The 17,285-nt window shown below is 35.7% G+C and overlaps 1 protein-coding gene across 3 annotated transcripts; it reads left to right on the top strand.

The window, feature by feature from the left end:
- Positions 1–13,106: 13,106 nt before the first annotated feature.
- Positions 13,107–16,672, top strand: LOC137837244 (calcium-dependent mitochondrial ATP-magnesium/phosphate carrier protein 2-like). Of its 3 annotated transcripts, none has more exons than XM_068646183.1 (4): positions 13,107–13,914; positions 15,098–15,886; positions 15,964–16,054; positions 16,153–16,672. In XM_068646183.1, the coding sequence occupies exons 1-4, from the start codon at positions 13,533–13,535 to the stop codon at positions 16,328–16,330; spliced, it is 1,440 nt and encodes a 479-aa protein (XP_068502284.1). In that variant the 5' UTR covers positions 13,107–13,532; the 3' UTR covers positions 16,331–16,672. The 3 variants fall into 3 exon arrangements, with proteins under 3 accessions (XP_068502284.1, XP_068502283.1, XP_068502285.1); XM_068646182.1 differs by having other exon boundaries at positions 13,217–13,914; positions 15,026–15,886; XM_068646184.1 differs by having other exon boundaries at positions 13,237–13,914; positions 15,084–15,886.
- Positions 16,673–17,285: the final 613 nt, after the last annotated feature.

Raw genomic sequence — 17,285 nt, 5'->3', positions numbered from 1 at the left:
GACTCCACCACCAGTCGAGGTAATAGCTCCAACATCTAGCCAAGTGGTGAAGGCTATACCTAACATTCCTCATCCTCTTTCACCTCTGAGTATGGACAACCTCCTTTGCACAGGCTGATATTTCTAGGAAAAGAAGGCCTTCTGACCCGAGTAGATCACTAATAGTGTAGATTTTACTTGTTAAAATACTAAATTATGCACTTAAAATCAAATGAATTGAATTGATAAATCTAAAAAGAGAGCTTTGTCCCACTTTTTTACATTAGGGGTGTCCCAACCCTTATACAAATTTCACCATGTTTCTAACTAGAGCAGGGAAATCCAAATTCAAATTACATCAGTATCCATACTAGAAAGAAAAAAGCTCCTGTTAAAACGTTTAGCAACGCTATACCTGCTCAAAGATTTAAACAATACAATTTACGACATATCATAGATCAGATCCCAGATCAAACACATATCATATTTGGGCTCCAACCACCCTAAAAAAATCTTTACTCCAAAGAAACTTTGAAACAACACCAATTCCTGCAAAGGTAACCTAAAAAAAGATGCTCTAAAGTGCCACATGATAAAGCCAACTACCGCACTTAAAAACTACATACATATGAATGGTACTTGTTGCCAACAACTTCATCCCACTCCCACGTACCAAAACTTCCAATAACCACCACCACATCTCCCCCTTAGTATGATCCCCATCAGGTTTGTTGAGCTCCAATCCCAAAAAAGTGTTGATATAGAAGAATGGTGCATATAAAAGGAGTTGTAGCAACAACAACTAGCTTGGACCCCTTTTCACCCCTCTCACCAAAAGCTTAAGTGCATCACTAATCTTCACTCCAACCCTATAAACATATTTTGATTTGTATCTGACCATCCAAACTGGAAGTTCCCCACCACCAGCACCTCTTCCCACTTACACTACTTAAAGAACCTTGTCCTCATCAGATCGAGCTTTAAAAAGTGAGTGGCAGACTTCATTCTATGAAACTGATTCTTTATCTGCTCCATCTGTTTGAAAATGTACTACTTCTGAATTATCAATTTGAATATGAACTTTTCAATGTTTTAATCTACACCGCCTTGCTGGTATCCTGGATGAAACTTGATGCACTACATTGCAGCTTCTCCATGTGCCATAACCCTTTACAAGGTTGTGTAAACCAGCTTTGATGACAAAGCAAAGCCACAATAAAACATAGCCATTCCATTCTGACATTAGGCTTGATGACCTGCACCAAAAAGACCATACCTCCTACGCCTCACAACCATCACAACAACTAAACATAACTACACCTCTAAGAAAAACAGATCCCATATATCAAATTTCCAAACCAAAAAACCAACAATACTAGACAAAAAAACAAAGCAAAGGCAAGGTAAAGCATGCTTTTAAACCGAATAAGTTATTTAGTTACCATGTTAATGCAAATTTGTGGGGATAAAATCCAATCAGAAAAAGATAAGTTTACTTTCCTTACTTTATGTTTAATCTATTTAAAACTTTTATTGTGATTGAAATTATTTGAAACTCATAAGAATCTTTAATTATTTTGCAAAATTCAAAGGAAAACTTGAAGTTGAGAAAAACTGGCAGAAAACACCCAATCCGCTAAGCGCTGGCTTGATGTGTTGAGCATATTTGAGGTAGAGAAGCCAACCAAAATTTCCTCCAAGCGTTAAGAACTCAAAACTTGCACAAAGGGGAAATTCTCCAAAAAGGAGCAAATTCAGAGAGTTGAAGCACTGAAGTGATCTAGAGAAGCTTTAAGCACAAAGGAAATCTGAAGATGAAGAAAGATCTAGTATTGAGCATAGGAAAAGAGAAGTTGAGCGAGTTATTTTCCTTCACCTAAAGAAACCTAATTCGCTGAGCGGATTACTTGGCGCTGAGAAGATTTTAATGAAATAATATTTTGTGCTTCATCCTTATAAATAGATAGGAAACTAAATGGAAAAGTGAAGCTTATTTTTGAAACAATACTTGTATTTAGCTGCTAGTTACATATTATTTCATTGTAATTCATTCATTGTGAGTAGCTAAACTCATCCTTGTTGAGATTGAAGGACAATGTACTCATTTGTACTTTGTTGATTTATATATAAGTGTATTTTATTCCTATCTGATTTGGTTTTATGTTTAATGCTTGGTAAGTAAGGGATCACTACCATTTCCTTTAGATTGTGAATGATATTGGGAAATACGTTCATTCCCATAACTAAATCAAATCAACCAAGAACTTCAACTACTAGGGACAAGGTTGTAGTGATTGGCTTTACTCTTAAAACTTAATGTAGAAACAAATTGATATAATTCAAGGGATTAATTAGGTTAGTTTGATTTCTAAATAACCATGACTAAGGGATTAACTTGGTTTGACCTTAAGGAGTAAAGGATTTGAAATAAACTACATATGTAATCTTAAAGTACATATTATTACAAAGTCTATTCAATCTCAACACTCTATTATACTTGCATATCTCTATATTTGTATGTTTATTTTAATTGTTGTTCATTATCAATGTTTAGATTACAATTTATTTAACTTCAATGTATGTTGTGATTTATAACATGTTTTTTAAGAGGAGGTTTGACTATTGCATCAATTTCTAGTCCCTGAGGATATGACAACCCCCTTATCAGTTGTACCACAATTGATTCGGTTCACTTGTCGAGAGGTAGAAGTTTAAGTGATGCAATCTTGGGTTGCATGACTTTGTATTTTTTTTTTGGTACGAAATTTGCTATCTAAAATGAGTGAAAGAAACCATAAATTATTGGTGTATGGAGAATGATAATGAAGCTTAAGAGAGGTTAGACCAACTCCTAAGAGGTTCCATACTAAAACACTTACAAATAAGGCTATCAAGAAGTGAGTTAAGAGACTAGTTGAGGCTGAAATTTGGCAACAAATCAATAGTTTATTCAAAGTTAATTTACAAGGGGGCTAGCACTTGTATTTATAGTGCTTTGGGCAACCAAGGTGTGTTAGAATTAAAGGTCTTAAACAAGAGGGAGGTGAATTCTTTAAAGAAAAAATTTCGAAAATTCTGGACAAGAATGAAGATTAATGCAGAATCACAGAAGAAGCAATCAGATCAGCCAAAAAACAAAATTGTTTTAATTTGATTTTTGAAAATCAATCGGTTGTTTATGCGAATCAACCGATTGTTTTTATCAGCACTTTGCAAAAACACAGATCAAACAGTTTTAATAGCAGTGAGGGATAGAAAGATTCAACACACATAGTTTATACTGGTTTGCTCTTAACCTGAGCTACATCCAGTCCCCAGAAACCCCTGAGTATTTCACTAAGTAATCAACCACAGATTACACAACACAAACATAAAAGAGGTGATTTTGAACCCTTCAAGAATACTCACTCTCTTTGAAACACAAACACTACAAGTAAGAACACCCTCTAACTGTAGACATCAGTATCTTACAATTTTACAAATATGAATTGAAAAAAAATAAGTAAGAACAGGAAAGATCACACCTGATACAAAACGAGTACAACAGATCCCATTCCACTCTTAACCAATGCAAAGCTTTAAGTATTCTTGCAATCTTTGAGAAGCTTTTAATCTTTTGTAATTTGATCTCTCTCTCTAATTAGAGATTTAAAACAAGTTATATAGCCTCAAAGATAGTCGTTTTAGACTTTCAATCAGGGGCCAAAACAGATTTTATCAAGCAAAAACATATTTAACAGATTTAACCAATTCTATTAAGTTTTTAAAAAACAATCGATTGAAAGTACGAATCAACAGATTGAATTGGCTTTGACTGTGAGGCCAGCCAATTTCAGTTTTTTTTTCAAATCCTTTCCAAAACCACCAAGTGTAAAACAACCAATTGAATCATAAATCAATAGGTTTTTTTTTTTTCACTTACTTTGAAAAACACTTTTCTTTTAAAGAACTTGATTGATTCAAATTTGGATTAATCTAAGAGTGGATTGACAAATTCTAATCTATCCATAACCCATGCCCACAAGCAGCAACCTAGTATTCAAGCAATATTCATGGATTTGGAGACATCAAAGCTTCAAGTTCAACAAGGTGCAATTTTTAACCCTAAATGCCCTTCACTCATATAAGGAAAAATGAATATCTCTATTTGGAGAAAATCCTCTCAAATTAGAGGTAGACAAGTGTCCTCCTCTAATTGGAGAGAATCATATCCATTTCCATGAAGAAGAATGGTTTTTTGGCATTGATGGGATCCTCTCCATTAAGGGGATGACATATGGACCTTCATGTTTTCCTTGCCACTCAATACTTTCTATTTGCAGTCTAGTAATTTATTTGTGCATCCTAGATGGTCTATAGTTGCATTGGGTCCAAGGAGGCCCAATTGTAACTCTAGCTAGACTCTTTCTTTTTCAATTTACACCATACTCTAATTGGCCCAATATATGACCCATGAAAATTGGCCTAAAACATGGCCTAAGAAAATGGCCCAAATACAAGCCCAAAATCAAGTCTATACTACCCTACACAATGTTTATAAAATTAGAGAAAAATGGAATATCAAACAACAATTAATTCTCCCTAAGATGAGAGTCTTTTGAGCTCTTTTTTTGCTTTTAATCTTCTTAGCCAAATTTTTCGAGGCTTGATGGGTTTTCATCATTAAGACACGTGACCATCAAGTTTTTGGTGTCATTGTCGAGAAATAATAAGATATTTATTAAAAGGAAAAGAAAGAATATGGTAAATCTCTTGTGTATATTGAACACATAGGGTTATGTTTATATAGGAAAAGAAACATATGGGCTAAGCCCATTACATAAATAGAGATATATATAATATCTATAATATCTCATAATATCTAATAATATCTAACACTCCCCTTCAAACTGGTGAATATATATCATATGTACCTAGCTTGTTACAAATATAATCAATCTGAGGCCCTCGTAAGGATTTAGTAAAAATATCTTGATTATTTGAATTAACAAACTCATTCTTGATATCTCCCGATATAATCTTTTCTCAAATGAAATGACAATCAATTTCAATATGTTTGGTCCTTTCATGAACAACTGGATTTGAGCTAATATGAAGAGCAGCCTGATTATCACATATAAGTGTCATTTGAGGGACCTCTCCAAATTGCAATACTTTAAGTAACTGTTTAAGCCAAATAAGCTCACAAGTAGCTGAGGCCATAGCTCTATATTCTGCTTCTGCACTAGATCTCGCCACAACACTTTGTTTTTTGCTCTTCCAAGAGATCAAGTTATCACCAATGGAGACACAATAACCGGAAGTTGATCTTCTATCAGATGGAGATCCTGCCCAATCAGCATCTGAATAACAAATGACTTTAGTATGATTATTATGACCATATAACAAATCTTTTCCAAGAGAGCCTTTAATGTACTTCAGTATACGAATGATTGCATTCCAATGATCTTCACATGGAGAATTAAGAAATTGACTCACCACACTGACTGCAAAGGAAATATCAGGACGAGTAACAGTGAGTTAGTTCAATTTTCCAACTAATCTTCTGTACTTCTCAGGATCTGAAAGAGGCTCCCCCTGATTGGGTAGAAGCTTGACATTGGGATCCATGGGAGTATCAACAAATTTCGAATTCATCAACCCAATTTCCTCCAAAATATCCAATGCATATTAACTTGATTAGATGAAGAAATAGAAGGAGAAGGACAAGACTTAAAGTAAAGGGAAGATTCATTAAAGGTGACATCCGCTGAAATAAAATAACGGTTTAGAGAAGGTGAGAAACATTTATATCCTTTTTGTGATCTAGTGAACCCTAAAAAGACATATTTGTGTGACTTAGGAGATAATTTATCAAGACCAGGACTAAAATTATGAACAAAGCATGTGGAACCAAAAAATTTGGGAGGTAAAGAGTGGAGAGGGTCATGTGGAAATAAAATAGAATGAGGAATTTTGTTATCTAAAACTGAATATGGCATACGATTAATGAGATAACATGCACTAAGAACAACATCACCTTAAAAACACTGAGGAACATCACTATGGATTAAAATAGTACGAGTTGTTTCAACAAGATGTCTATTCTTGCGCTTAGCTACCTCATTTTGTTGAGGTGTATAAACACATGAAGTTTGAAGAAGAATACCATGAGAAGCCTTAAAATTTTTAAAAGAATGAGAAAGATACTCACGTCCATTATCACTGCGCAAAATGCGAATGGAAATTCTAAATTGATTTTTAATTTCATTGTAAAATATTTGAAACATTGCAAACAACTCATAACGGTTTTTCACTAAAAACACCCAAGTACATCTTGAATAATCATCAATAAAAGTAACAAAATACTGAAATCCTAAATTAGACTTAATACGACTTGGTCCCGAAATGTCTGAGTGAACTAAGGCAAAAGGAGATGAAGCATGTTGTGAGAAACTACTAGGAAAAAAACTACGAATGTGTTTCCCTAACTGACACGACTCACACGATAAAGTAAACACATTAGACAAACTTGGAACAAGTTGCTGCATCCTGGCAAGACTAGGATGACCCAACCGAGCATGAATGAGAGATGGAGAATCCATAATCGCGCCAACATGTGCAGAGATCTGTAGTTGATAAAGTCCATGAGACTCACATCTGGTGCCAATCATCCGTCCCGAACTTCGGTCCTGTAAAGAAACAGAATCTTTGGTAAAAGAAATAACACAATCAAGGGAACGAGTGAGACGACTAATGGATAATAAGTTAAATGAGGACCCATGGACATAAAGAACATTATCAATAGATAAATAAGGAAAAAGGTTAATAGTATCAACACCATGTGATGGTACCTTATATCCATTGGCCATGGTAACTGAAGGTAAATAACCCGTAGTAGATAGGGAAGAGAAAAAAGATTGATTACCAGTAATGTGATCTGTGGCACCTAAATCTAGAACCCAAGGGCCAAGGGAAGTAGAGCGAGTGAGGCCAACAAAATATGTACCTGAATGTGCAACAGAAGCCGTGGAACTAGAGTTCTGACGATCCTCATACCATTTAAAAAATTCATTGAAAATAACAGGTTAGCCTGAGGTATCAATTGAAGTATGGTCCACAGTAGAAGGTTGCACAAGAGCAGTTTGAGCAACCGCAACAGATTTAGGAGGACAACCATGTAAGGCATAACGTCTGTCAATTTTGTGGCCAAATTTGCCACAATGGTCACACTTGTGACGCCCTTTGCCCAACTTGTGAGGGCGAGTACGATCATTATGCTGAGAGACTAAAGCAGAAGAGTCATCAACATGAGACGTTATATCAGTGGTTTGTTTACTTGGCACACGCAAAAGGATAGAACAAGTGGAAGTAAAATTGGGCACGATAGGAGATCCCAAAATTTGATCAAGAACATGAGAATAATCATCAGGAAGGCCATGTAAACCCAATAACATGAAGAACTTGTATCTTTGTTCTAGTTCTTGAGAAGGAGTGGGGGCAGAAGGTAACAACTCATTAAAATCATGAAGAAGAGCATGAAGCATACCCAGATATTCCGTCATTGTACCATCAAGACGTTGGGAGCAACAACTGTGAGGATATTTTGACACACACCATAAAGACGTTGAGTATCATTGGTGTATAATAATTTTGCTTGTTCCCAAACTTCTGAACATGTCTCATCGATACGAAAAAATTGCTTTAAAGATGAGTGAATGGTAGATTTGATAACAATGCATAATTGAGCATCAACTTTTAACCAACGAGAAACCTCATTTTCAGCAACATTAGGATGGGTAAAATGATCAACATAACCTTGACTCTTAAACCATAACTTAACATATGAGGCCCAAGTGTCATAATTGGTTCCATCCAATTTGTCAATTGAGAGATGAACATTGACATAATTAGTATAAATAGATGGATCTGACATAATGGCAGCGGAAGTAGTAACAGCGGCAGCGGAATAAGCCATAGTGGCAGTGGAAGCGGAAAAAGCCATAGTGGAAGTGGAAGTGGAAGAAGCCATGGAGGACAAGAATAAATCCAGTCACCGGTCAATTGGTCGTAGCAAGAAAGATGAAGGCTCCGGCAGCGGTTCCGGCAGCATCTCCAACAACGATTCTGGTGGCGTCTCCGACGAGATTCCGGTGAAGGCTCCGACGATGGTTCAGCGATGGTCCAACAACATCTCCGACGAAGCGGCGGCGGTGGCAGCTCCGGCTAGATGGTGGGCCGGTGGCTGGAAAATTCCAGTGAACAGTGGGTTCACCAAAAAAACTTGAACCCTATGTTAGAATGGATGGCTTTAAACTAGAGGGGGTGAATGGTTTAAAGAGGGATTTCGAAAACTTTTAAGTCAAGAATGAAATTATCTCAAGAAACAATTGATAAGGAATCCATTTTTCCAAATCAATAAGCAAAAACAACAGCACCAGAAAAACAATCGGTTGTTTCGCATAAACAATCGGTTGTTCAGTTTACAAATATCAAAACTGAATTTAAAGAGTTAAGAGAGAGAGAGAGAATGCACACAAATGTTAATATTGGTTCACTCTAAACCCAGAGCTACATCCAGTCTTCTCAGAAACCACTGAGGAATTCCACTAAGCAATCAAACCTAGATCACTTACAACACAACCAAGAAAGTGACCTTGATCCCCTCAAGACACACACTTCTCTTGGCCACACACCAATACTAAGAATGTTGATCTTGATCCCCTCAAGAACACACAACACTTCTCAGCAAACACACAGAAGAAACTTGTTCAACAGATACAAGGATTAATCGGTTGTTTTGGTTTTAACAGCTCAACCATTTGAAAAACAGTTTTCAATCTTTTCTAAAAACACCTAAGTATAAAACAATCGGTTGTTTCGACAAAACAATCGGTTTTTTTTCACTTAGTGTGAAAAACACTTTTCTTTTAAAAGATTGAGAATGCCTATGCTTTGGATTCAATCAAGAGTGGATTACATAAACAATCTACCCCAGATCCTAACTAAGATAGCTCAGCAACAGCAAGCACAACCAAGCCTTCAACATCCTTCAAAGGGTTTGGATTCTTCAAAGCTTGAACACCACTTGGTTCAACACCCTAACCCTATGCTCTGATACATATTAAAAGGAAAAGAAAGAATAAGGTAAATTTCTTGTGTATATTGAACAGATAGAGTTATGTTTATATAGGAAAAGAAACATATGGGCTAAGCCCATTGCATAAATAGAGATATCTAGTAATATCTATAATATCTCATAATATCTAATTATATCTAATAATATCTAACAATATTAATAGTTGAATAATCCTTTTTCTAAAAGTAGTGTATATTAGCAATATAACATATATATTAATAACATAGTTGCAAAATTTTATTTTCAGTTTTATTGCATTGATCTTATTTTGAGTTCTATTAATTTATGTTACTTAGAGATAAGACATATGCATAATATTTGTTGTTTGAATAGGATATAGAGAAGGCCATAAAGAAGAGCAGAAGCAAAGCTAAAAAGAGTAAAGAAAGACATGTGGCAAGACAAGAACATGACATTTTTTTCATTTTCTCAACCACTTCAATCCACACAAGCTACAAGTAAAATGGTTGATCAAGCTAGAGGTAGAGATAACAAAGAAGGGAGAATCATGAATCCCCCAAGAATAACATTAGCAGATTATGTAGTCCATCAAGGACCAAGACACTTTTCTAGATTTGGCATTCCACCAGCAGCCAAAGGGATTCACATCAAACTAGCTTTCTTGAATCTATTTTCAACTCACCTATTTTCAGGCAAAGACCATAAGGATCCATATGCTCATTTGGATACCTTCTATGAGTTGTGTGCTACCATGATATTTGAAATTGTACAATAAAAGGTTGCTTACATGAAGTTGTTTCCATTTTTCCTTATTGGTGAAGCCAAAGATTGGATCAAAGCACAACCAACTTAAAGTCTAACTAGTTGGGATGACATGGAGAGCAAATTCATCACTATAATTTTTCACCTACAAGATATGTAAGTGCCAAATAATGGGCCCGAACCAACTCGGATCAACATCGGCCTGGGCCTACTTGTCTCCACATTGTCCCATAATGGGCCTGAACCGATTCGACTTGACACCGCCCAGTCGACTTGGCTCAATATCGGCCCGGGCATACACAACTCGACATTAGCCTGGGTGACTCAGCTTGAATCCAACCCGGGCTAATTCGACTCGGCTTGACATCGACCCAGATTGACTCTGCTCGACATGGGCTCGGGTGACTCAGCCCAGGCCGACTCAGCTCGAATCCGGCCTTGGCCAACTTAGCTCGAATCCGACCCAGGCCGACTCGGCTTGACATTGGCTCGGATGACTCCGCTAGACATTGGCTCGGGTCGACTCTGATCGACATGGGCTTGGACCGATTCGACATTGGCCCGGGCCGACTCAGATCGACATGGTCTCGGGCAGACTTAGCTCAACATGGGCACGGATTGACTCAGCTCAACTTGGGTCCTGGCCAAGTCAAAATCTAACCTAAAATCCATTTTGGATAAACCAAAAATATATCCAATCTATATCTAATCCATATCCAATTAAATGGATTGGACTTAAAATCCAAAAATATGGATTTTGATTTGAGATTAGTCCATTTAAATGGATTAAAAGTAATATGAATTTGGATAACTATGGATTAGAGTTGACAATTTGAATTTTTTGCCCACCCTTACCTTGGATAGACTCTTCAAGCATATTAGTACTACGCAAACGAAACTATGGTATGGTAAATTAATATTTAACATATTTATAAATAGTAATTATAAAGTAACCACAACTCTATTTTTCTTAAAAAAAACAAATTGCTTGCATAGACGATATGGGTTTGTATGAGGGCACTTTGCCTTGTGAGCAAATCTAGGAATATATTTCCTTTGTCCTTTATTTATGCCTAGCTCGCAAAGTTGAAACCTGAGATTGTTTAGTAGTCTCTTCATTCCTCTTCCTAAGATAAATATTACAAAAAAAAAATTGATGCCCATATTTTCTTAGATTAATTTTTATTTATCAATTTAAACTTTGTTGTGTTTGATGGTACAATTTATTCCATAATGTATGAGTTCTCATCATACATATTTTTATGTTTTTTTATTTTTAATACACATATTTGTTTTTAATACACATACTTGAGGTCATGAAAGTTTCTTCATGAGACAGATAATTCTCATCTTCATCATCAAATGATGAGCATAAGGTTTAGAGATTTGGACAAATCTAGAGATAGACTTATGATTCACCTTTTTATTTGTGTCAACTATTAGACATACATTTGTCTTCTCTTTGTCAGATTCAAAGTAAAAGCTTGAGTTTAACTCATTTTCTACGTTTTTTTTGTATTTGTTCTCTAAGAAGTCTCATATTTCCTTAGTTTTTTTTTTTTTTTTTTTACTTTCCTTAGTTTATTTTAGCTTGCAAAGTTCATTAAATTTTTCTTTTGACAAATCAAATGTTAGCACATACCTAACTTTGTCATTGATTTCCATTTGATTAACCTTAATTTGTGTCTAGTCCTTTTTTAAATTCTTTATCTTTATGTATCCCTTGATTATGATGTGCCATATACTGTGTGGACTTGATCTCCATCTCCATTTTGTCCTTCCAGTATGTTTAGTCTTCTTTTGAAAATATTGGACGTATTATGATAGATTCTCCCTTTGCTACCATTTGTTGTCTCATCCTTGTTGTGTTAGATATTCAGACGATAAATTTATAAATTGATTAATCAGTTAATGGCAGTTGTATTTGATGCACTGTATCAAACTAAGCTATTTAACTTAAGAAATTTACTTATATAAAAACGTTTTGGTTATGAGTAATATTGTAGTGACTCCCATTCTTTGTTAGTACAAACAACAATAATATGCAAAGTAGAGAGAGTAAAAGAGAATACACATTCTAATTTTTATACTAGTTCGTCTAACCAAACAAACCACTTCCAGTTTTGAATCAACTGATTGACTTCCATGAGGTTGGCTATTGCTACAAAGTACATATTAAGTATTCTTTGGGAATGTAGCCACTCCTGACTAACCCCTTAAGTATTCTTGACACAAGCCATTCTTGGCTTAATTGAGTATTCTTTAGGCTCATAGTCACTTTTGGATAACTCCTTGTGTATTCTTGACACAAGCCACTCTTGACTTAGGGTTATTCTATGAAGCTTTAAATGGGCACAAAAAATTTGAGCAGCTTTAGTACTATACAATGTGGTCTCACTTTTTCTTCTTCTCCTTGAGATGCTTTATATAGGCTATAATGCCCGTTGTTAATCCATTTTTGCCTATTGAATCAAATTCTATTATTTTCTGTGTACTTCTTTCTTCTGATGAGCTTGCTTGCCCGAAATGCATTAAATATTTTTTCTTCTTTACTTAATTTTATCACTAATTGGATCAAATTATCTTTCCATGGGCAGTGTGCCTTGATTTGATTCTTCCTACTTGTGCATAGGTGCAGATATCCCTTTCAGAGTTGCCAATGCTCAATGCTAAGGAATTTACAAAGAAGTATCTTTAACTCAAACTCTAAGAGATCTTTTAATGTTGATCATGACTTATGCTTTTAAGGATCTTTTTGGCAAACGAGCCTGCAACATAGAATAAGCATATACATATTTATTGAAGTGTAAGGTTACTTTATACTATGTGATATCGTCATATGTTTTATGCACATTTCATTTGATCTTATATGCATCTTAACAAACTTAAGAAATGACACCATAATGTTAACACTTGCATCTTATATTATCTGTTTTTTTTACATAGTTATCGTCATAAGACGAAGTATGACAATATTTTATACCTAGTTGTTTTTAACACTTAATCAAAATCTTAAGATATATTGAACTTTGACCTTAACAAATAGTTTAATTTTAAATTTTGTGGAAACATTTCTAAATTAAATTGAAAATGATAATTGTTTACTTGAAAAATAAATGAAGTTATTCCATTCAATCAAATGAGAGTGTAAGAAATTGTGTTATTATACTAATATGATTTTATGTGAAAAAGAATGGAAGGTGTTGAACAAAGAAAAGAAGGTGGTATAAATTAAAAAAAAAAAAAAAAAGGTATTAAAATCAACCAAAATGGACAGAACTTTCTCATGAAAGTTTGACTTCAATGGTAAGTAAGAAATAGCGCAGGCAGTTAAAAACTCTAACTGCACACTGCGCTGTCCGATATACTCCTGCCACCAGTTTCATCACGTTCTTCTTTTCTTCTGTCTTTTTATTATTCTTTTTCGTCTCAATCAACCAATAACCTCTCGCCCACAACCCAAAAAGCTGCTTCCCAATTTCAACTCTCGCGTTCTCCCACCCTCCGGCCGGCGACCCCTCTCCGTCGCCGCGGCCACCGTCGCCTCTTTGCCCAACTCGTACAATTCCGAATATTCCTTCCCCAAAAATTAATCACCACTTTCATCTTCTTTCCCTAATTCATGCCCGCACTTATTCCTTTTCCACCACATTCCTCGTTCCCTTTCCTCGGACCCTGAATCCGATCCACCCTCCGAACCTAACGGAACCGTATGGGCGCCAACCGAAGAAAGAGCGAGGAACCAGAGGTGACGATGGATCACGTGTTGCTAGCATCAGGTGAAAGCGCGCCTCAGAGAGAGGCGCGGATTCGCGAGCTCTTTGGATTCTTCGACGAGCAGGGGCGCGGGTACTTGGACCACGCGCTGATCGAGAGGGGGCTTGCGGCGCTGGGAATGCCCTCGGAGAGTGACTACGCGCGGGACTTGCTCGGCGCATGGGACGCAGACAAGGACGGGCGAGTGGAGTACGGAGAGTTCAAGAGGTACATGGAGGAGAAAGAGGTGGAACTGTATCGGATATTTCAGGCCATCGATGTGGAGCACAGTGGGTGTATTTCGCCCGAGGAGCTCTGGCACGCGCTTGTGAGAGCAGGTGAGCAATACACGCCGAATGCTAGGACTTGTTTGGTTTGTCGTTTTGCGTCATCGAACTGCGTGTTGGTTTTGGTTGTTCTGGGAATAAGCATATATTGGCTTGGTCTGCTTGTTTATTAAGCAGTTCTAGACAGAGAGAAATATGAAGGAAAAATAAATGTGAGTTAAGAAATAACTTATATATAAGAAAACAAAATTTACAGTTTGGAAAAATTAATAAGAAAGAAATTGTTTCTTGCAATCTTTTGTCCTGACGATAAGTTATTTTTAGTTGATTTGATTTTTCCAAACATGGCCTAAAGTAACATTGACTTGGTTTAGTAAACTAAGCTGTAAAGTCAACATTTGAGTGTGCTCTGAAATAATGATGACAAGGATTTATTAGCTAGGTGTTTGTTTTCAATGCGAGAGTTTACAGTCAGTTTATTTTGATTACTTGGAACTTATTGGAAGATTATGATACGGTTTTAATCAATTATGAGAGCTTAAAGTTTATTTTTTATTAGTTTCATGGTGGAACTTATAGGAAGATTATGAATTACTCGTTAATTGACAAATATAGTGTTAACCCTTTTCTTTCTATCTGTCTGATATTTTGTGATTTGTATATAAATGGGATAACTTTCATTTCAATGGTTGTTGTACGACATTATGGATATCGGACTATCAACAAATGTCTGTCAAGAACTTTTCCTTCGACATGTCTAATCTGTGTTAGGAGTGGTAAAAATTCTATATAGTAAATGGGATCAATTGTTACATATTACGGAACCTGAAACCACCACCACATATCCATTATCCCCAGCCAATTGTACGTTAACACGTTGCCAAGTTTTTTAATTTATAAGAAAGATTCATAAAAACAATGTGTCATGTGGAGATCCCCAACCAACCATGAAATAATTTCTTATATAAGTGGGGGGAAGCATTCACATTATGTACTAGTTTGAGGGTAAATTGAGTAATAAATCAATTTCTAAGTAGATTTCCTTTATTTTCTGATTGCCAAATTGTACAATATAAACAGTTTTATTTCTATTCTGATTGCAAATGTCAGAGATAAATATCAGTCTCTAATTTATTTAGTGTATTATTGTCTGTGTAGTTAGGTACTTCTTGGTCTTGTGATGTACTTTGGTGGTTATTTCATTCTATAAGCCACACTAGTCTCTCTTTTATAGGGATTCAGATTGATGATGTGGAACTTGCTCGATTTGTTGAGCGTGTTGACAAGGATCATAATGGGGTTATAACATTTGGAGAATGGAGGGATTTTCTGCTGCTTTACCCTCATGAGGCAACCATTGAGAACATTTATCATTATTTGGAACGTGTATGCCTAGTTGATATTGGGGAACAAACTGTTATTCCAGCAGGCATTAGCAAGCACATCCATGCAAGTAGTTATCTGATTGCAGGAGGTGTAGCAGGCGCTGCCTCACGTACAATAACTGCACCCCTTGATCGATTGAAGGTTGTACTGCAAGTGCAAACAACACGAGCTCATATAATGCCTGCAGTAAAAGATATATGGAAAGAAGGTGGTTTCTTAGGATTTTTTCGTGGCAATGGCTTAAATGTTCTTAAGGTGGCCCCTGAGAGTGCTATTAGATTTTACACGTATGAGATGCTAAAGACCTTCATTGTGAATGCTAAAGGAGAAGGGACAAAGGCTGATGTTGGTACTTTGGGACGACTTCTAGCTGGTGGTACGGCTGGTGCTGTGGCTCAAACTGTAATATATCCTCTGGATCTTGTTAAAACACGAATACAAACTCATGCCTGTGAAGGTGGAAAACTTCCCAGTCTTGGAACCCTCTCAAAAGATATATGGGTTAAGGAAGGACCCCGCGCATTTTATAAGGGTTTGATTCCTTCTATTCTGGGGATTATCCCTTATGCTGGCATAGATCTTGCTGCATATGAATCGTTGAAAGACATGTCCAAGAAATATATTCTTCTTGATGAAGGTAATGAACTTATTTTGTATGTCGTGCTCTGCCAGATGTGCTATAGTTGTGTGTTGAAATTCTGAAGTTTTCTGTAGACCCTGGTCCTCTGACACAATTAGGATGTGGGACGGTATCAGGTGCCCTTGGAGCAACCTGTGTTTACCCATTGCAGGTTGTTAGAACAAGGTAAGCTTTGGTTGTGCAATGTCTTTGTTGCAGCTTAACATGTAACAAGTTAATTTCATTTTTATAGAAATTAGAACTGAGATGACTGTTTATCTCAGAATGCAGGCTCAACATGCTTATATGGGAATGTCAGATGTATTCAGAAGAACTTTTAGGTATGAAGGGCTAAGGGGATTCTACAAAGGATTATTTCCTAACCTGCTCAAAGTTGTTCCATCTGCTAGTATCACTTATTTGGTCTATGAGAATATGAAAAAAGGCTTGGATTTGGAGTGAAGAACTTTGTCACTTCCTTTAGTAATTACTCTAATTGACATGGCTGACCATTGGCAACTACTGAAGTGGTTCTGCATTAGACATTAATGACAAGAATAAATTCCCTAATTGATTTTATGACAATTGTTTAAATCGTTGTTAAATAACATCTCTTCAAAATTCTTGAAGGACGAAATTGGTTTGTCCTGGATGCTGCTTCATGAAACTAGTATGCCTGAAGCAGCATATCCTTGAGCAGATTTTGTTGTATGCTAGACTGTACTAAAAAAACAGTTAGGATACGATTTTGTAACTTGTAATGCCTCAGATTTGCTAATCATATTCTAACAATTGCTTCTTGTATTTGTTTGACTTCCCATTTCCCTTTAAAATCATAAATTATTTTTTGAACTTCTGAATATTTGGTATCTTTTTTAGTTAGTTTATCACTCTAATGTAGGTCATTGTCACAATGCCATTTTAAATTGGCTGAAGTCTGCCTGAAGACTATCACATAATATATTTAGACATACAATGGTGTTTAAATTAAATTAATTTTTCTCTAAATAAGATAATTTCATCTGCAAAAAGTTATGTTATGTCCTATTTGGAAAAGCTTTCAAAGCAAATTCCAAGAATGTAATGTTTCAATAACTTATGCCATAGTTCTAAACAAAATTAATTCCTTCTGTTGTGACACGATTAACCAGTTGTTATAATCTTTAAAAAAAGAGTTTACAAATGAACTTAATCATAATATATCATGACAAAGGACATGATATTTTATATCCAAATACATACACACAAATATCAAATATGTTATTATAAAATGAACTAAGGTTTGTAAAATTACACGGTTAATTACTTGTTTATTTAAGCAAACTTTAGCAATCCAACTCTTACATTCAAAATTTCATAAAATAGATCAAGTCAGCAATATTTTATACTTTTAAAAACTAAATGATATTAATAATTT

This window comes from Phaseolus vulgaris, chromosome 4 (assembly GCF_000499845.2).
Source record: "Phaseolus vulgaris cultivar G19833 chromosome 4, P. vulgaris v2.0, whole genome shotgun sequence".
Classification (NCBI taxonomy): domain Eukaryota; kingdom Viridiplantae; phylum Streptophyta; class Magnoliopsida; order Fabales; family Fabaceae; genus Phaseolus; species Phaseolus vulgaris.
The sequence above is the reverse complement of the archived record's forward strand: the minus strand, read 5'-3'. Positions and strand labels throughout refer to the sequence as shown.

Coding starts and splice junctions, on each gene's coding strand:
- LOC137837244 (XM_068646182.1), top strand. CDS start 13,533: ATGGGCGCCAACCGAAGAAAGAGCGAGGAACCAGAGGTGACGATGGAT. Junction 13,915..15,025: donor GCACGCGCTTGTGAGAGCAG/GTGAGCAATACA, acceptor CTGTGTAGTTAG/GTACTTCTTGGTCTTGTGAT. Junction 16,055..16,152: donor TTGCAGGTTGTTAGAACAAG/GTAAGCTTTGGT, acceptor TGTTTATCTCAG/AATGCAGGCTCAACATGCTT.